General features: G+C 40.7%; 2 protein-coding genes across 3 annotated transcripts in view; one reads left to right on the top strand and one right to left on the bottom strand.

Annotated features, from left to right (window-relative positions):
- Window positions 1–596: 596 nt before the first annotated feature.
- On the bottom strand, window positions 597–9,404 carry LOC117950353 (mitochondrial coenzyme A transporter SLC25A42-like). Of its 2 annotated transcripts, none has more exons than XM_034881312.1 (8): window positions 9,047–9,404; window positions 8,471–8,622; window positions 6,816–6,927; window positions 6,550–6,575; window positions 5,773–5,939; window positions 5,024–5,140; window positions 4,671–4,822; window positions 597–1,002 (listed from the first exon to the last, which is right to left on the bottom strand). In XM_034881312.1, the coding sequence occupies exons 2-8, from the start codon at window positions 8,546–8,548 to the stop codon at window positions 677–679; spliced, it is 978 nt and encodes a 325-aa protein (XP_034737203.1). In that variant the 5' UTR covers window positions 8,549–8,622; window positions 9,047–9,404; the 3' UTR covers window positions 597–676. The 2 variants fall into 2 exon arrangements, with proteins under 2 accessions (XP_034737203.1, XP_034737204.1); XM_034881313.1 differs by having other exon boundaries at window positions 8,471–8,610.
- A 678-nt stretch (window positions 9,405–10,082) lies between these two features.
- mau2 (MAU2 sister chromatid cohesion factor) overlaps window positions 10,083–20,277 on the top strand; it is a 13,110-nt gene continuing 2,915 nt past the window's right edge. Inside the window, exons 1-15 of the mRNA XM_034881303.1 lie at window positions 10,083–10,358; window positions 10,681–10,764; window positions 10,944–11,039; window positions 11,284–11,378; window positions 12,480–12,507; window positions 12,728–12,883; window positions 13,104–13,250; window positions 15,253–15,343; window positions 15,466–15,569; window positions 15,704–15,781; window positions 16,118–16,183; window positions 16,326–16,409; window positions 19,548–19,597; window positions 19,741–19,818; window positions 19,902–20,013. Of these exons, the coding sequence (XP_034737194.1) occupies window positions 10,125–10,358; window positions 10,681–10,764; window positions 10,944–11,039; window positions 11,284–11,378; window positions 12,480–12,507; window positions 12,728–12,883; window positions 13,104–13,250; window positions 15,253–15,343; window positions 15,466–15,569; window positions 15,704–15,781; window positions 16,118–16,183; window positions 16,326–16,409; window positions 19,548–19,597; window positions 19,741–19,818; window positions 19,902–20,013 (1,503 nt within the window). The 5' untranslated portion in view covers window positions 10,083–10,124. The remainder of the gene's footprint in view (window positions 10,359–10,680; window positions 10,765–10,943; window positions 11,040–11,283; window positions 11,379–12,479; window positions 12,508–12,727; window positions 12,884–13,103; window positions 13,251–15,252; window positions 15,344–15,465; window positions 15,570–15,703; window positions 15,782–16,117; window positions 16,184–16,325; window positions 16,410–19,547; window positions 19,598–19,740; window positions 19,819–19,901; window positions 20,014–20,277) is intronic.

Below are 20,277 nucleotides of genomic sequence, written 5' to 3'. Positions count from 1 at the left end.
ATGATCACTCTCCTACAAACATCGGCTCCATCAATCTCAATTCATCGTAACACCATCATCTTTACATTTTCATAACATTGAAAAGGAAAACAAAACATATTGCATAATCACCCTTTCATCACAATCCATACCCCTGCACAATCACGCCATTTGAAATGATTAAAGAAACGATGCGATTAAAATTAAAATAAAATTTCCATCCAAACTAAAAGCAATAAAACTCATTAAAAACAAGGTATCTCAGGAAGGAGTACAAGATTAGTTTGAAAGAACATTGTAGGTTTAATAAAGTGCAAGCATGCATCTTATAAACAACACAAAGTGCTCCTTATTATCCATAAAAAACAAAACTTTTCTTTATCCACAGTCCCACTGGTAATCACTTCATGTGATTTAAGAAAAAGTTGTGATTATGTGAACAATTTAAAGACACTTCTTTTTATGTCTCCTCACCCTCTCTGCCAGTGAATCCTGACTGTGCATTAACCAAAGCTTGGAACGAACTGTGTTTCTTTGTGCATAACAGATCTCCTTTCCACTCATCCCCTCCTGTGTAGCAGGACGGCTCTGCCCAGACTGAGTGCAGAGACTTTTTTTTAGAATTGCCATGTGAAACAAGTGATCTACCTCACGTCAGTCTGTGCTTCTTTGTTTCCTCCTGTCACTCCCAAATGATTCAGTGAGCGGAGTAGCCCATCTGATGCAATTTGCGCAGAAGGCTGTGCGAGATGTCAAATGTGGTGAGGCTTATCCCCACAGCAATGGGCCCTTTAATCCAGTTCATGCTCAGGCCCTTGTATAGTCCCCGCACAAAGCCCTCCTGCGTTACAATCTCACGCATGGTCCCCAGAATTGTGCCGTACGATGAGCCGGTGACGCCGGCGGTCTGCATGCGTCGACGTACCACGTCCAGGGGATAGGAGGCAGATTGGCCAATCAGGCCTGCGCAGGCACCAAATGCCAAGCGCTCATGGGGGTACGGCTGGGGTCGCTTCGTTTTTTCTGGAGTGGCGAGAAAGATCATAAAAAAGAAAAAGAGTTCAACATCTAAACAACAAATTTTTACTTAGTTAAGTATAAAAAATGTCACTTTAGACAATAAGCCAATAAGCATTCAGCATGCTTCCACCAAGATCTCATAACGCTGCTCCTCTCGCGTTCCTTTTTGTCACTGTCTCGTCTACTTCTGTTCTGTGTCTAACATGTTCTGTGTGTTGAGAGACTTAACTTTGGATTTAAAGAAATGAAAATCAGTACCATGTTGCTTTTCCACATTTACTGTCATTTAGAACGCAGCTTTTTTAATAATGAGTGATCTTAAATTTTTGGTTTTTTAACTGTGGTGGTCTAAATACACCTTACAAGCGAGCCAGCACCCTAGCCCTACTTAAAAAGAGAAATGTTGACTTTGCATTATTACAGGAGACGCATTCGATACGGACTGATATTGGCCGCTTAGCCAACAGAGTTAATTTTACTGACCAAATAGCTTTAGAACAATCACTAGTCAAGACAGAAATAAAAAACATTCTGAAACAGAAATCTGAATTCCCAATCGAGAACAAGACATCGCTATTACTTTCACTTTTACTAGTCATCTACTTGCCATGAGAATAAGGTCCAGTGACCTTTTTGCAGATATTACCACTATTATATCTTCAGATGGAAACATTAGAACTGACCCTGTTGAAATATATAAATCCTTTCAGACATTTTATTCCAATTTGTTTGAATCAGTGGTTACTTTGTAAAAAAAAACACAGTGAAAGCTGGTTGAATCAGCTTGACTTGCCTCAGTTATCAGCAGAGAAGTCAGCTGACTTAGACAAATTGATCACTTTAGAGGAACTAAGGTTGGCAGTACAGAATATGCAAAAGGGAAAATCGCCAGGCTTTGATGGGATCTCCCCGCCCCACCCAACGGAATTATATGCACATTTTTGGGAACAACTGGACCCATTCCTTCTTAACATGATTAATTTCTCTTCTGAGAAGGGTGAATTTTTAAGGGATGTTAACACAGCCTTGATTTCCATACTCTTAAAAAAGGATAAAGATCCTCCAGAGGGCTCTAGCTATCAAACTCTGAGCCTGCTTAACCTATGCCTTCTCCAAGTTGTTCATGTGGCAGAAGACAGTAAGACCTCAATGTCACTTCTCTCACTTGACACAATGAAATCCTTTGATAGGCTTTAGTGGTCATTTCTATAGTCAGTCTTAGAGGTGATGGGCTTTGGTAACACCTTCATAGGTGTGATTAAAGTTCTCTATTATAACCCCTCAGCCTGAGTCTTAACCGGATGCACCTCCTCCTCTGTTTCCAGTTTCTAGATCCTCACTCCAAGGCTGCCCCGTTAGTTGTAAGTTCTCTAGAGCCGCTGGCCTTTTTTTTTTTGGAAAAGCTCTCTCAATCTCTTCATTATGTGAGTAGTATGGAAGCTTATCAGGCTTTCAAAATAACTAGTCAAAGTCTGAAATGATCCGGCTCGCAATTCAACCGTCTCTACTAACACCCACATTGTTAAGCAGTTTAAATATTTGAGAATTGAGGTCTTCCCCTGCTTAAACCAGATTGTTAAACATAACTATTCTGTTGCACTGAACAATGTTTTGAACGAAGTCGATTCAAAACTGTATCTCAGTGGTTGAAATGAATGTTTTTGATTAATTTTGTGAGCTCTATGCTATTTCTTTCCCCTTCTTCTGGTTATTAGCATAAATTACAATCAGCAGTATCTAAATTTATCTGGAAAGGAAAACGGCCGTGACTTAAGTTCTACAAGTTGTATTCTACATTGGAGGAAAGAGGATGGTGGCCTCTCAATTCCCAACTTAAAACATTGTTCTTGGTCCTCTGTGTTAAGATCCCTCCTTACTTGGTTCAACCCAGATACGTCTCTTTGCTGGCGTTAGAAAATGCTTTGACAGAGCCTTGGTCACTCCATGACGTTCTTTTTGCCAATATCTCCAACAAACGCTTTGGCCCCGTTATCTCTCATCTTATCAAAACTTGAAGACTGGCTGAAATATATTGCCATATAGCTTGTAACTGTGACACATTTTCTCCATTATTCAACAATGTCGTGCTCCTGATTGGCGGGAGGCCTATAACAGCCCCACAATGGGAACAAAGGGAAGATCATTGTCTAAAAGACCTTTTTAGCAAGGTTGGCTTGTTACTAGTGATGGCCAAACGAAGCTTCGTGAACCAGTGTCTTTATTTTCCAAGCCCACTTTATGGCGCTCTCTGTTCAACAAAGGGTTGACAGTACACTGAATTGCAATGCCTTAGGCCTTTTGTTTTTAAACCAAGAGCACCATCTAGTGGGTTACAAAAATAAAGACACTGGTTCAGAAAGTTTCAAATGGCCATCACTACTTGTTACCCTTTTTCTGACTTACAAAATGCATTCAATCTGCCATGTTCCTCTTTGTTCTTTTACCTTCAATTAAGATCAGCACTCAAGGCATGAGGGTGTCCCCTGTCAGAGGGCTCTGCCTCCATCCTATCTGGAAGTTATTTACTATGCAGCCAAAAACCTGTGGTGTGGTATTGAGGCTTTATTAGTTCTTGGTGATATCTGGCTGTGCTGCCCTTCCTATTGAAAGGATCTGGAATGTTGACTGGCATGATGTATGGTCTAACATTCCAGAAATATCACGCAATCCAGACCATCAGCAGATTCACTACAATTTCATTCAAAGGACATATCTCATCCCTGTGACAATGCATCACATAAAGGTAATTAACAAACCTTTATGCACTTTCTGCCCACTAAAAGCTCAAGGTACATATCTTCACATTATCTTGGAGTGCTCTCCTGTCAGTCAGTTGCGGAACAACATTGCATCCAAAATATCTGCCCTGATAATTGATACTGTACAGGTTACTATTAGTGTTTTGATTCTGAATAACCTGTTAGCTCTTCAGCCCTCTAAAACTCAAAAACATGCTGTTTTTGATGGACTTACAGCGGCAAAGAGAATGATTGCAATCAATTGGAAAACACCTCATGACTTGTCTATTCGTACTTGGACCCTTTCCTTTCTGGATGGCGTGTATACGGAGCCCTCCACGGATAGCATAGCTGGAGCCCTGGGAAGGACTTTGGACACTTGGCTCAGCATTGCTGGATCATTGAAGTCCATGCTATAGATTTGTGCTAAAGCCTTCTCACTTCTGTCTGTGTGTGTGTGTGTTTGGTCCACTTCATCTTGTGCCGGTCTCCCTGTCAATGCCTCTTGTTTGTTTGTTTGTTTGTGTGTTTGTGAGTGCGTCTGTTTCTGTGTGTCTTGTTTGTGAGCTGCGGGCATTGTTCTTGCTGTTGTGTTTTTGTTGTGTCTCCCTCCTCCCTGTATTTCCTCTCTTTGTTTTAGAGTGAAACATTTGATCGCAAAGAAGGATTGTGGAAAAAGTGTACTGTGCCTTCTTCTCTCTATGTTGTCATCTGGACCAATGTTTTGCATTTTCATTTGGTTCATTAAATAAATGAAATAAAATCAGATCACAGAAATAAAATGTATTTTATGATATTGGTATTGAAAAAAGTATCGGCCAGGAACCAATAGTGAAGTCAAGGTATTGCTATTGGTACCAGTAGCAAAAATGTTTGAACAATACCGAGCCCTACAAAATGTAGGCATTAGTGGAGAAGAATAGCAATCAGTACCTGTGTGTAGCTTCTTGAGGGTCTCATATGTGAAGAATGTGATCCCTGCATATGGGATGACACCCATGATAGTGGGAGTGAAGCCTCTGTAAAGGGTCCGGACACCCTCCTCTTGGGAGATCCGCACAAAGACGTGCATAATGTTGCTGTACCTGTCCCAAGAAAAAGCGTCATTCAACACATTGTTTAACAATTGTTTAACTGTACTATTTACCATTATGAGGGGTAATGTATGACATTTAGTAACATTCATGCATTGCAATGGTCTATTTTATTTGTACTGGCAAGACAACAGAGAGCCCGTCGGTACACAGTGGTGCGTGTTATGGGACTGTAAGGGGATGGGTGCTTACATTTCTTTGGCTGTGACTGCCATCCTGGCTCGCGCCATGTCCAGAGGGTAGGTAAGCATCGCAGCAGTGGTGCCGGCCAGAGAGCCGGCCAGGAAGCGTGGGAACGGAGGCAGAGCTCTGAAAACAAACAACACAGTAATCTGTAGTAAATAATAATAATAATAATACCCCAAAATTTATTCTTTATGCTGTTAAAAGAAAAACAATGCTAACATGCTGATGTTATTCATTCTTAGTCTTGCTTTGCCGGACCCTCCTCCAAAGCACGCTGGAGGAGGGTCTGGCTAGTCCACATCGCATTCTGGGAGGGGACAATAACGTGCTCTGGTTTATTGGCATTTCTTTAAACCAATCAAAATCATCTTGGGTGGCGCTAAGCACTTGAGAAAAGCCGCGGTGCCGCTGAAAAATAGGCTTAGAAGGGACTTGTGTTGGTGGAACTTGTGTACGTTTAAAGGTTGTTTAAATCGTGCAACAGAAAACTCAGATGGGACAGATAGTCTAGCTAGTTGTCTGGATTTACCCTGCAGTGATCTGAGAAAAGGTTAAACATAGTTCTCATAAATCGGCCGGAGTTCAAATTACCCACACAAAGGATATCTGGCCTGAATTAGTGAAATCTGGCGTCAAGGATGTAGACAATTCATTCTGAACCAAAGTGGTGGAGCGACCCATCCAACAACCACCATTGTCATCCCTTTCATCTTCAAATAAATTCATTACAGCTGATAGACAAATGCTCTACTCACTTGCCCTGGTAGCCGTAGTAGTTCCCCAACAGTTTTTTGTACTGGTCATGTGAGCAGAACTGGAGGGCAGCGTAGGGTATGACCCTCACCATGGTGGCAGAGTTCCCTCTCCACAGACCCAGAAGCCCCTCCTTCTTGTACGTACAGTAGATGAGCCTGAAGGCCTCCTGGGGGTGGGTGGGTATATGGGGTTAGGAGCGGAGATGTAGATGCCCTTCTTGTTTTCCCTCATCTAATAATTTAACATGACAATCTCAATATTTTCAAGGTGCACAATCAGGTGTAATGTGCGACTGAATGCGTAGGAAAGTGTGTGAGTGTGCCGGTGACATAATGGCATACAAAATAATACTAGACCCAAGATCTACCAGAGACGTTCTAGACCTCCAACTAAGGTTGTTTTTGTTATTGATATAATTTGTTTTAATTAATTCAATAAAATGTCAAAAAGTCAAACATTTCCTGTCTTAACAGATACCTCAAATGATTCATTCTGTCTGTTTTGCTTGTTTTGTCATTCACAAAAATACACAAATGCTCAATTAAGAACATTATAAAATCTGTAACCAAGAGCTGTACCCACCAAATGTTTTTTTCTTTTTAAATCATTTGTACTTGGCAAAATTGTCAAAAATCAATTTCCAGCATAAATACTGTACGTTCTGCCTTTTAACGGTGTCCTGGCTGCCAGTGTAGCTACATATTAAATGAGGTAAATCTAGATTTTGGAAGACATGATCTATTTCAGTCTAGAAAAGAAATCTAGACTTAGCTCACCTTAGCTGAGAATCTTTTGGAGGACACTGTGGAAGAAAAACAAACAAACAAAAATTAGGTTCATCAGTGAACCTAATGGTTAAACAACACACTCTCCCATGCAGGCTAAACATCTACTAAGAGGATTAGACATGAGTTACAACGGTCAGTGGAAACTTTTGTGGGCCTACACACAGAAAATAAATAAATACTCAGAACAGAATTAACAGTAGTCCGTTTTCTGCACTAACTTCTATATTTGGAAGGAAATGGAGCGTTGTTCTTGCCTTGGAAAATGATCTTGGTCCGATCCAGAGGCGCAATGACTGTTTTGGCTACAGCTCCAGCAAATGCCCCACACAGCAGGGAGTCCAGCACTGTCCATCTGGGCCTCAAGTCCTGTTTGGACACACAGACACGTTCACATTGCATTGCTTTAGAAGACATTTTGTCACACTACACTGACACATACTGACAGCTCAACACTGATCCTTTAAGATAACTCAAGATATCGTCACAACCTTACACTCTGTGAAATGTGTACAAATAAAGTAGTAGTTTAATCATTGATCTCTCACGTCACTGTTTGATCCTCACATGCTATCTATGTAGCACAAATGTCACATGCTTATCAGCACACACACTATCGTGTTCATCATTCAGCAAAGTTACTGCCACAGAACAGCGAAATCTGCACGTGGCGAGCCAGAGTGACTTATTTGTTTAAACAGAATCAAAAGAGATAACACCAACTAGTGCTCCACTGAAGCAGAGACGTTTGTGTGGGTGAATGTGTCCTGGATTACATAGATACGGAATGTGTGCGTGTCCCACTGGAAGGGACAGTTGAACCCAATAAACCATCCGCCAAACTAATAAGAGGAGCATTTGGCATGAATAACAAACACAACTTCCCAACTCATAACAGAGGAGGAAAAAAATACAGTTTGGGATTTCATTCTGTGTCTGAGTTCAACTGCAACTTTGTTAGAAGTTTAAAAATGAAAATGTGCAATTATTTGGTACACTGGATGAATATATATCTTATTATTTCTAAACAAGCTGGAGAAAGTCATGAAAGACCTATGCTCCACAAAGAAAAAAGGAAAAAAGAGACATGTTCCAATAATATAAGCTTACGTTTTATACAAATAGTTTTGATAAATTTAGTTTTGTTTAGTAACAAACCATTACTGTAAACTACAGTAAACATATGTCATAGTTTTTCTTATTTAATACTACCTACACTGTTGCTTTGTTAACTAAGGCCAGCTTGGATAAGCTGGCAACTGCCTGCTAATTTGAGCAATTTACTGGTCGAGGCATGTCCTTTAAAAGTAAGTGTAATTCCAGGAAGGCTCTACACTGTGTCACGAAAACAGCTCCATTACACTGAGAGGAGTCGCACAGTAGGGTTTGTTTTATGGTTGAGCTTAAAGTGATCGAACCAATATAGGATAATGTAACAATTTCACAAACGGTGCCTTATATTAACAAAAAAAGTGAATTACCAGTATGTTCTGTTTAAATGCAATGTTAGAATGCACACTGTCTCCATGCAAGATTATTCTAGCATAGATGCTGGTTTTTATTTTATGTATTTATTTATTTATTTTGTTGACTGAGAATGTTAATGCATTGTGTAGAAATGCACAAAAATCTACATTACAAAAAATAATCCACACCGCCTAAAAGTATAACACTTGAGATTGACAAATAGCTGACTTAGGCTGACAGGAAATGTTTTTATTACTCTCTTATCTTTGACCTGATTTCGACACAATATCCAACTGAAGCTTTTGTAAACAAGGTCATAATAATGTAGTCCATACAGCTTGTGTCCACATATCCCAGGTGATCTAATATACCATAAAAGTGCAATATTTAATCATTTGTACTTGCGCAGAACATGTGAATAAGTTATAAGAGAACCAAAGCTCACCTTAGCTTGGCTGGAGGGTGGCAGGGCCAGCACGGTGGCCTTGGCCACAGGCAGAGGGCTCTGATGGTTGTGGGCCATGTGTGCCCTTCACAGGTTACCGAGGGCTGTCAGACGCTCAGCCACTCATTCCGGAAAACAAACTGAAGAGGAAACTATGTGACAAAATACGGAGGAGCAATTAAAAGGACACTTTATTTCACAGAACAACAGCGCGCCCTGTCGCACTGCCTCGGGTATCTTCGTCATGACGCAGGGACGTGGTGACTCGCGCGTACCCTGAACAGCCTGGCTTGTAAACAAGTCCAGGGTGTTGCATTACAAAAGCTTTTCAACCCACATTAACTCTCCAGCACAGAAACAAATACACTGTTTATATTGGTCAGTCGTCAATCCGGCTCACTTAAAATACTTACTCTAAAGTAAATGGGAGCAGATAATATGTTAGTGACCCTATAAATAAACTGCGAATCATGCATCATCAGTTCATCAAAGGATGAATAAAAAGGCTATAGCTATATACATCGTTATTGCGGTTACATCAAGTGTTCATTATGATTAAATTCTACATGCTTTTACCTTTGTTAGAGTTTAAAAGGACCCCGTGTTTACAAGTCTGCGAAGCGATATGATCCGTCGCCAGCCTGCCCTGCACATTCTTGCACGCATTTCTTCATTGATCGCTGAAGGCTGGTCAGTTGGTCTTGAAACTTGCAACTCGATACGACTGCGAGGTGTCTCCACGTCGTTCACGTTGTTGACGTGTTTGAAGATGATTGTAAAAGACAGGTGTCAAGCTGCAGCAGAGTGTGTGTTGTTCATAAACTATCGTCTGCGAGGAAATTCTGTATATGGCTCTGCCACTGCCTGGTTCTGCGCACAAGATTTATTGGGCTTGTCAAGGTTTTAAAGAACTGACTGTGTATTTTGGACTACAAAACCCATGAGAGACTCCCGCTATTGATATGAAATCTCGCGAGTTTATCCACAACGATAGGTTGCCAGCTTTGCGCAAAAATAACAAACTGTGGTTACCGGTACCGATTGTGGAACATTTTGAGTTTCAAAGGAAACAATTACTCACCTAAAATAAATACAACAAGTTGAACATTACATGCGTCTATTAATTGACTAAACTTAGAAGTTATGAGTTGTTCCTAGGTAATGTAAAATTATTTATTTAAAAAAATTACCCATTTTAGAAGATGACATAACATGTTGGACAATAACTTTTGATGTTTTGTGTGACCCATAGTACTTCATATGGTTGGTTGAAACTTAGGATATTTTGGGTTTACTGTGTTTTGCACGTACAATCTTATTTTATATAAGTAAATCCAAAATCATATATTTCTCAATTAAAATGAATTGAGCAGGAGTATAATGTCTCACAAAATAATATTCAGAGCGCCAGTGTATCACTATAAAATAGCTGCAGCCTGCAGCCCCTGAAGAAATTATTTGCACATTGTCATTTTTATTCTATAAATGTACAGGTACAAAGTCAAACCGCGTAACAATCGTTATTAAATACACAAAAGCAAACAAGCGCGATTGATTGGGACATTGGACGCTTTGGTCGTGGGTTTTACATGACCAAACCTGGCAACACTGGAGACTGGCCATAGCGCTGAAAAACTTGTTGTTGTCGGGGAAAATGGCGTCCAACGTAGAGGCCCCGGAGCGCTGGTACCTCGCCCTTCTCGGTTTTGCGGAGCATTTCCGAACCTCAAGTCCGCCAAAAATCCGGCTCTGTGTGCACTGTCTACAGGCAGTGTTTCAATTCAAGCCTCCACAGAGGATCGAGGCCCGGACACATCTTCAGTTGGGCTCGGTTCTCTACCATCACACCAAGAACAGCGAGCTGGCCCGCAGCCACCTGGAGAAAGCGGTGAGGGACATTTGATTTAGGAAAGAGCGGGGATGCAGCGGAGAAGGGGACGGGTGTAGGCCTCAGGCAGCGAAAAGAGCAAACGGAAATCTTAAATTATCTCTTTAATTCGGAACGTTACGTTTGCACAGAGGCTGACATTTTAGATTTCTATGCGTTTTGTTAAACATTCGTAGCGAGTCGGCCGCTTTCGTTCTTACCCTGGTGTTAATGTTAGCTAGCCAAATAAGCCTCTGTCTGGTATTTATAATTTTGGTTCATAAAGATAGCAAACACCGACAACCTGATGCCGCTAACATGTGACGTTATCATTTTTTTGCAGTGGTTTATATCGCAACAAGTCCCTCAGTTTGAAGATGTCAAATTCGAAGCTGCCAGCATTTTGTCAGAACTCTTCTGCCAACAGGTAACTCAAGTTTTTAGTTTTTTTTCTGAGGTAAAAGTAACATTAGCTTGGCTCCATACATTTACTACTGAACACGAAGCGAAATTGAAGGTATTAGAAGTTGTGTATCCCATGGTAGTACATGTACTAGAAGAGACTGTGCGTTGTTATTTATGATTCACGACTATTGATCCTTTCAGAATTTGGTGGACTCTGCAAAACCCCTTCTTCGCAAGGCCATTCAGATTTCACAACAAACACCATACTGGCACTGCAGATTGTTGTTCCAGTTGGCGGTATGTATTAGTGCAATAGTATGAACAGGGGTGACATTGTTGGTCCTACAGTGTTTGAGTTGAAATGAGAACGCATTTACAACAGCTGTAATTCTAGTGGTTAGTCAGTGTGATGTTTGCTCACACTTATACCATGCTTTTGTATTTTTTAACCGCATTTTGAAAGTTTCTGATTGCAGACTTTGTGTGCAGATAGTAAAAGAGTCTCCAACAATGGCGGGAATGTTCTTATTGCCTCTTTCAGCAACTTCATACACTGGAGAAAGACTTGGTGTCAGCATGTGACCTGCTGGGGGTTGGAGCAGAGTACGCCCGAGTGGTTGGCTCGGAATATACCAGGTAAATGTTACTCAATCTTCTTTTGACTGCATATTTAAGGCTGTCTGACACCTCTATTTTTATTTTTACAAAGATTACCATTGTTCTCAGAACAAAAAACAAAATTGCTATAAACCAAGGTCAAGTATGGGTCATTTATAAGTCTCAGGCTACATTCACACGATTAATTTTTGTTAAAAAGCATCGTCTTTTGCTACATTTATGCCTCGCGGCCAAACTGCTCCCCTAAACCGGAGACTTTTGGAAACTGTGCTGACCCCATTTAAGTTGGACAATTCCGTGGTGGCGTTGGACATGCAGAAACCGAGATCTTTTGAAACGACGACTTTCTCCAAACTAATTTCTGTATTTTCAATTTATACATCTGTGATTTTCAACGGCAGAATGGTCATGTGGTTTGTGTTGTCAGGCGTGTTTTATAAAACTAGAGATTAATTCTGCCGCGGTGCTAAAGCGCTTGTTTGGAAGGAATTTTTGAGTAGTATTGAAGTAGCCTAAATCCGGCTATAACACCCTCACAGAGCCTCTCCCTTTCAGTTTGCATGTTTATATCCTAAATCTAACTTATGTTTTTTACATGTTTTGTTGTTCTGACTTCTGACTGGCTAGTAGTCCTTACCTCAGTACTGCCTAGGTGACTCTCAACAAAGATGGAATAGAAGTGTGATGCCTCACTCTGTAGCTAAAACAGAAAGCTAAACACACAGGGTGAAAAGAGGAACTGCAACAATGTGCAGTACAACAAAAATAGTGTTTTTTGAATATTAAACCATATAAACCTATTCTAATGTAACCTCCAAGTACATTTCTGAACCTGAAAGGACCATAATATGAGCACTTTAATGTGTAGTGAGACAGAACATCACACATTTCCCATTGCATACAAAACAAATAATTCTTAATCATTTCAAGTCAAATGTTCTTGTTAAAGTTTTCAAACAAACGCACCCGTCTCTTGTGACAGACATGTTTCACCAGTGCTGACTAATAGTGGTGCACCCTTGCTACCAGAACAACTGTGGCATAATGTGTTTGTAAATATGGATGGATTGTGAGAACTTGATGGTTTAAAAGCTTACTATGTGTTCTTGGTTTTTTTAGGGCACTGTTTCTCCTCAGTAAAGGAATGGTGAGTCATCTGCCCTACTTTACTTTGTTGTGCTTTTTTTGTGCTGTTACAGAAACAGGAACATTTTTTTTGCCATCACCACACAAATTCCTATCTTGCATATTTGTCTGCAATAGCTGAGGAATATCAGTAATAGTAAAAAACATCAACAACAAACGCAACAAAAGCAAGGAACATCACATTTTATCAAGTTTTGATTGTGGTGTTTTCTGCCTTCCAGTTGCTGCTAATGGAGAGGAAGCTTGGGGAGGTTCATCCTCTGCTCACACTGTGCGGAACTATTGTAGAAAACTGGCAGGGAAACCCCATCCAGAAGGAATCCCTGAGGGTGTTCTTCCTGGTCCTACAAGTCACACACTACCTGGATGCTGGACAGGTAGGAAAGCCAGTCTGAAAGGATTAGATAAAGTGGGACTGAGTTGTTAATAGTGGTTTAAATAGCTAATTATTAACACACAGGAAAATTGTGGATCAGCATGCATGCATACATAATTAATTTCAGAAAGAGTTTCGGGAGGGATAACCTTTTTGATAGCTTGTCTGGTTGCCTCAAACTACTTGAAGCTGAGATTGTATATATTTCCATGTCTCTCCAGGTGAAGAGTGTGAAGCCGTGTCTGAAGCAGCTGCAGCAGTGCATCCAGACCATTTCAACACTCCATGATGATGAGATTCTGCCCAGCAACCCAGCTGACCTCTTCCATTGGCTGCCCAAGGAGCACATGTGTGTGCTTGTCTACTTGGTAATGCCACTTCTCTTGCTTTGCCACATACGTTATAATCTCCCAAAACAACACCAGTGCTGTTATTCCAACACAACAACCTCTCCTGTTTTTCACCTTTTGAATGTGTTTGTTGCTGTACCTTGGCTAGACTCTGGTTTAACTTGGTGTAGTCCTTAAGTGGTTTTAAGACATGAGGTTAAAGGAGAATTCCGGCCAATTTTTAATCGTTAATCTTGATCGCTATAAATATACGAGTACTTTCAATATGAAAAAAAAAACTGACCTGATTCGGTGCTGGCAAACTTGAGTGGCTGCAGCCACGTTTACGAGCTTCCACTGAGCTAAAATGACAGTTAACGGGGCACGATTTACAGTGCCTTTGTGCGTCTTAACAGACACAAAATGCAATTAAAATATCTGTGCAACATAAACAGGGCCCTTCCGTAACAACAAGATGCGTTTTCAACTCAGACATTGCGTAAATTCACCCTGTCTCTATCCGGCTGGTAGCTAGCTTGTTGCTATCTGCCGTCTGTGATAAACTTGTGTGTTCCGCCAGGCTTCTGTCACAATCATCAAGCAGCAGTTCCGTGTGTATTTGTAGCTCATCCATTTTGTGTGTGATTGATTTGGTGTTGGTGAGTAGGAGGCTTTGGAGTGTCGGTCTGTGTGGTAGTAGTAGGCCCGACTGGCATCCTTGCTTCTTGGCGTGATCTGCACAGTGTTTACCTATTTCCCGCTACACCGGGATTTCGGCGCGAGACTCCAGCTAGCCTTCAGTAACTCTATCCCTGTGCAAGTCACAGACATCCTTTGGCCCGTTTCCTTGTAGTTACATAGTCACTGATATGGTCATAACCACTACAGTGTTCAATTACCTATTTTTAAGGGGTAATAAACTTCAAGTTTTTGTGGCAAAGGCATGAACTTTCCTCTGATAAAACCACTGGGCACTCACTGGATTGTTTTCGGGGGCGGGGGGCGACTAAGGTGGGGAGAAATCCGAAGCAAGGATGCGGTTGGGCCTGCTAGCGCGGCTAAGGGAACTACCACACAGATTGACACGGCAAAGCCTCCTACTCACCAACACCAGATCAATCACACACAGAATAGATGAGCTACAAAAACACATGGAACTGCTGCGTGATAATTATCACATAAACATGACTGAACACACGCCAGCTAGCAAGTAGCAGCTAGCCAGTTGAACTAGCTAGCAGCAGGCTAGAGGGTACCGGTAGGTGAATTTAAACAATGTCTGAGTTGAAAACGCATCTTGCTGTCACGTTAGGGCCTTCTTCAAAGGCACTCTAAAACTTTCACTGACAACTGCTGTTTGAGCTCAGTAAAAGCTTATATACATAGCTGCGGCTACTCCGTGTTGACTGCACCGATTCTGGTTGGGTTTTTCTATTGACTGCAAATTTATAGCAATTATTATCAACAGAATTCTCCTTTTTTAATAGCCACCATGCAAGAATGGAGGCACTTCTAAAATTATGTCATTGGTTGTGTTCAAATCCTCTGAATGGATGAACACTTTTCTGCTGACCCGGGACATGTTAAATTTCCTTGGCCTTGGAAATAATAGGCACTAAAGCTTACTTTTCAAAACTCCACTAACTCTTCGCTGAAATGTATTTTCACATAAGAAGAGCAGAGCACAAAGACAAGAGGCCTTCTTGTCTTCTTTTTTTATTTAAGTTGCATCTAATAGATTTGTAATGAAAAGAAAACCAATAATAAACCACACAAACACTGTAAATCTGACAGTTGTTGAGCTTCTTTGCATTATCCTACTGGTTAGCTTCACATAACTGCAGTGTTGCAGAGATTTGGTTAACATGCACATTATTAGGACTTGGTGAACAATGCTGAGTATTCAATTTAATTATATAGTGCCACATTACAACAAGAGTTTTCTCACAGCGCTTTTCATAAAAGAGCAGTTCTGTACCGTCCTCTGATGTTATTTACAGAAACCCAACAATTAAAGAATGTATTCCTTGTCATTTTACAGGTGACGGTCATGCACTCCATGCAAGCAGGCTATCTGGAGAAAGCTCAGAAGTACACAGACAAGGCTCTTATGCAACTAGAGAAACTAAAAAGTGCGTTGCCACACAGGTTCTTGTACTTCTCTAAAAAATATAGATATTGAATCTATATTAATAACTATAAATTGTTGGACTTGTTTGAGCATGCTTTGTAATTTAGTGTTTTCATGTTTCAGTGTTGGACTGCAGCCCCATCCTCTCTACCTTCCAAGTCATTCTGCTGGAACACATCATCATGTGTAGACTTGTCACGGGCCACAAGGCCACTGCATTACAAGAGGTATTTTGTTTCTGCACCCATGGTTTTGTTGTATTTAATACGTGGCAGTGTGAAAAAGACACGGTCCAGCAGCTTTCTTTTGTAGCATGTCACAAAAAAGAAGTGGGCATTGAGGTTTTGTTGTGTCCCTCCAGATCTCGCAGGTGTGTCAGTTGTGCCAACAGTCCCCCAGGTTATTCACCAACCACGCTGCTCAGCTTCACACGCTATTAGTGAGTATTTTCAACCTATAGATTTGTGTGTGCCGCAGGGTTACTATCTCAAGCAAATACGAAAAATAAAAACCTGTTTCATGGTCATATATTCAAGTAAAATAAGTTCCACTACACTAAAACAAGTGTGTGTCCCTGTAATATCCTCTAAAACAAATAATAACAATAACAATGTAAAACAATCAAACTTCTGAAAACTTTGTGGAATTATCCAATCAAAACACACAGTTTTGTACATTCCAAATGCTTTTTTCTGAAGAAACCACCTTTTTGTTTTTCCATTACTGTTTTGGTTACAAATTGACATCTACTCCTCTTGCTCTTGTCATCTCCCAGGGTCTGTACTGTATCTCAGTGAACTGTATGGATAATGCAGAGGCACAGTTTACCACAGCCTTGCGGGTGAGTACTGCCTCTCCTCAGATAATGTCACCTGTATCTCATTTTCCTCTTTCCTCTCTTTTACTTGCCTCTTCTTTTCTCTTCTTCTACTCTGCTGCAGCTGATCTCTCCTCCTATCTCAAAGATGTTTGTTGTGTTTCAGCTCACCACACATCAGGAGCTGTGGACGTATATCGTAACCAACTTGGCCAGCGTCTACATAAGGGAAGGAAACCGACATCAGGAGGTCAGTGAAGTAATAACGTTTCACGTCTTTATTTAACAATGTAATGCAATGAATTGCTTCAAAAAAAGTGTTTTATACCCATTTCACACCGAGGGCTCAGTCAGGGATGAACCAGGGTTGGCTGTGTGTTTTGAAAGGGTTAACCCTCGTCTATCGACTAGAGCTTAACCGATAAATCGGCGGACAATCTTAGGCATTTTCCTAAATTTTGGTATTCACATGTATAATGGCCAATATATTTTTTATATACAGTGAGAAAATAAGTATAATATTAAAAAAAAGAAAAAATCACATAGTACTTTTTTTTTTTTAACTATTTATTTGAATGATTCAGCTGCAAATCAGTATTTGAACACCTGACAATATCTATTGAGATATAAAATACAGAGTTTGAGCTCCCTCCAAAGATTCTCTATTGGGTTTAGGTCTGGAGACTGGCTAGGCCACGCCAGAACCTTGATCTGCTTCTTACAGAGCCACTCCTTGGTTATCCTGGCTGTGTGCTTCGGGTCATTGTCATGTTGGAAGACCCAGCCTCGACCCATCTTCAATGCTCTAACTGAGGGAAGGAGGTTGTTCCCCTTAATCTCGCAATACATGGCCCCGGTCATCCTCTTCTTAATGCAGTGCAATCGCCCTGTCCCATGTGCAGAAAAACACCCCCAAAGCATGATGCTACCACCCCATGCTTCACAGTAGGGATAGTGTTCTTGGGATGGTACTCATCATTCTTCTTCCTCCAAACACGGTTAGTGGAATTATGACCAAAAGGTTCTATTTTGGTCTCATCTGACCACATGACTTTCTCCCATGACTCCTCTGGATCATCCAAATGGTCACTGGCAAACTTAAGACGGGCCTTGACATGTGCTGGTTTAGGCAGGGGAACCTTCCGTGCCATGCATGATTTTAAACCATGACGTCTTAATGTATTACCAACAGTAACCTTGGAAACGGTGGTCCCAGCTCTTTTCAGTTCATTGACCAGCTCCTCCCGAGCTTTTTTTTTAGATTATGTCTGCCACAGTGGACATGCACCTACGATGACAATTTCAGACCCTCGATGATTTCTAAGTGGGAGAACTTGCAAAATAGCAGGGTGTTCAAATACTTATTTTCCTCACTGTATATAACCGACAAAACACCCTATGTTATGAGTGTTGGTGTTGCATAGTTTGTTCACAAGAGGGCGCTCTAGAGTGTCCCTGTTGGCAAACTTTACATCTTTGTTAATGTGTTTTTGTTCAAAGGACTTTTAAGTTTCATAACTTGTTTGTATTTTTATGCATTTTATTTATGAGAACAAGAATATTTTTTGATGTTCGTCTGTTCTGTTGTGACAATAAAACAAAATAAAGTTTATTTTTAAACCGCATAATCATTATTTTAGTGAGGGCTCATAAATAACTACAAATAACTATTGTAAGGAAAACCAGTTATGTTTTATTACGCATATCAGGATTTTTATATGTATATACATCGGCCGATATACAGTATCAGATTTTTAAACCACCAAATATTTGTATCGATATTGGCCTTAAAAATCCTTTATCAGTATGGCTCTACTATCAACTCTGCTTCGCAACCCAGTTCGAGGTATGGGTTGGACTAGGCTCAATCATATATGCACACAAACAGAGCTACTTACAGCCAGGGCCGGGCAAATTACGTGATTGGTTAGAAATGAGAGGGGGAGGGGGCACAATCACGCCTCTCAAGAGGTTGGCGCACTCTTTGAAAAAACAACAACCTACATTTTGTATTGAGACCCACCCGTAGTCTCACTGTGCTTCATGCTGGGTTATCGCAGGCATTTTTTATTACCAGCAGAGTGGAGCGGTTCAATTTTCTCCCCATGAGAACAGCTGTGTATGAGCAAAGTCGGTCACAGTGAGTGTCCGGATGTTCACTAGTCTGCCCGTTTTTCTATTTGACTCTGAGACACGCTTCTGCAGTTCAGTGTGGCTGCTGGATCATGCGACTATCCCGCTGTCATTGTTTTTTTTTTTCTTCTTTTTTTTTAAGTGAGCCGGAAAGCTGTCAGCAAAGCCTAACCTTACTTTTAACGAGATCAAACGACAATAAAAGGTTCTCCGCTCTTCTTAAAATGGTCATAAATCAATACTTGAGTAGACCTAATTCCTTGTTTACTGCTGCAATGAATGAAATGCAGAGGAGGAGAAAAGATCATCTGTGTCCAACAAATTATCAGTGTTTGATGGTTATTTATTTGTGCTTTTAAAACATAATCACTGCAAAACAATCATAAAATAAGCTTTATTCCTTTTTCTTTCTCTCTTCTGTACATTGACAAATCCAAGTAGCTACCAAAACATTAGTTCTGGTGGAGGACAGATGGAGTGGAGAATGTGACTTGAGGTAATTGGTATGCATTGCTCCCGGGTTGTGACCCAGGTTTTATGTGGATTGTCATGACCAGGGATCAGCCTGTGTTGACTGGCTTGGTTTGAATTTCCAAAAGAAGGATTTAACCCTACTCGGATAACCCTTGTTCAGCCCTGGTCGTTGGTGTGAAAGGGGTAAAAGCATACATTATATCAAGTTTGTGGTTTTACGTCTTTGTAGAGCCTAATCAATACTTGGTGTGTATGTTGGCCACAGAGTAAAATGAAATTGCTGCAGGAAAAGCCAAATAAACTACAGTATGCAGACTGACGGAAAAACATCTCAACCAGCGAGCATGTTGCAGAGCGGTAATGATTGGTGCCTCGATTTGGGGAAAAATTCGAACTGGGCTTGAAGGGGCTCTTGGCCAGACGGACTTGCAGAGCAAATCTCTAATTTGCCGGAAGTTTGCCAGGGTTTTTCCCAGGCTACAATTAACGGCATATTTGTTTTGTAGATTAGAAACAGTGCTGATATTGCATAGTTCGTCCACTAGAGAGCGCAAGATTAGTGGCTCTTTCAGGACAAGTACTAGTAAGTACTTACTTAGATAACCAAATCTAAGGGATCCTTATCTTCCTAGAACAGTCAGTGGATTAGTTATCTTGATAAAAAATAAAAGAAATTTGAGATAAAGGAAAGATGAGCAGAGACAAACCTTTTTAATATAAAGGTTCAATTTAATAGAAAGGTTTGATTTTAAAAACGTTTCCTGTTTTATTTCTTCTTCAGCTGTATAGCCTCCTAGAGAGAATAAACCCCGACCATAACTTCCCAGTAAGGTAAGAGGCATACCTTTTTATTTTATTTTTTATACAATATGTGTGTGTATATATAAAACAGCACAATACGTTGAAGCAATGCATTTTGTTAAAACTGGTTCAGATTATTAATTATGTAACCATTGTCTTTGTTTGGGATTCAGCTCCCATTGCCTCCGGGCTGCAGCCTTCTACATCAGGGGACTCCTGTCCTTCTTTCAAGGACGCTACAACGAGGCCAAGTATGTCCAACCTTAAATTGCACACCTACAGACCCATCCTGTGCCTGTACATACGTATTCATGTATATATCGTTGTGTTGCAGACGCTTCCTAAGAGAAACCCTGAAGATGTCTAATGCTGAGGATCTGAACCGACTGACTGCCTGCTCCCTGGTTCTGCTGGGCCACATCTTCTACGTACTGGGCAACCACAGAGTAAGACTGATAAATACATGATGTATTTTACCTAAAGCTCCGGGTAGCTGACTCATTTAAGAACTGTTCAGAAGTCACAGTTGAGGCGCCAAGGCACGTTGTTGTCCACTAGATATTGACCAAGCATCAACTCACTGAGAAACACTGACATACTATAGTAATAATTAAAAGAAAACATTGAATGTATGATTTACAGTGGGTACGGAAAGTATTCAGACCCCTTTAAATTTTTCACTCTTTGTTTCATTGCAGCCTTTTTCCAAA

This window comes from Etheostoma cragini, chromosome 9 (assembly GCF_013103735.1).
Source record: "Etheostoma cragini isolate CJK2018 chromosome 9, CSU_Ecrag_1.0, whole genome shotgun sequence".
Taxonomy (NCBI): domain Eukaryota; kingdom Metazoa; phylum Chordata; class Actinopteri; order Perciformes; family Percidae; genus Etheostoma; species Etheostoma cragini.
The sequence above is the reverse complement of the archived record's forward strand: the minus strand, read 5'-3'. Positions and strand labels throughout refer to the sequence as shown.

Bases quoted from the DNA above. Each gene is read 5' to 3' on its own strand.
- LOC117950353 (XM_034881312.1), bottom strand. From the start codon at position 8,548: ATGGCCCACAACCATCAGAGCCCTCTGCCTGTGGCCAAGGCCACCGTG. The intron at 5,940-6,549 runs GTGAGCTAAGTC...ACCCACCCCCAG, and splicing joins CCAAAAGATTCTCAGCTAAG to GAGGCCTTCAGGCTCATCTA. The intron at 5,141-5,772 runs GTGAGTAGAGCA...GTTTGTTTTCAG, and splicing joins TACTACGGCTACCAGGGCAA to AGCTCTGCCTCCGTTCCCAC.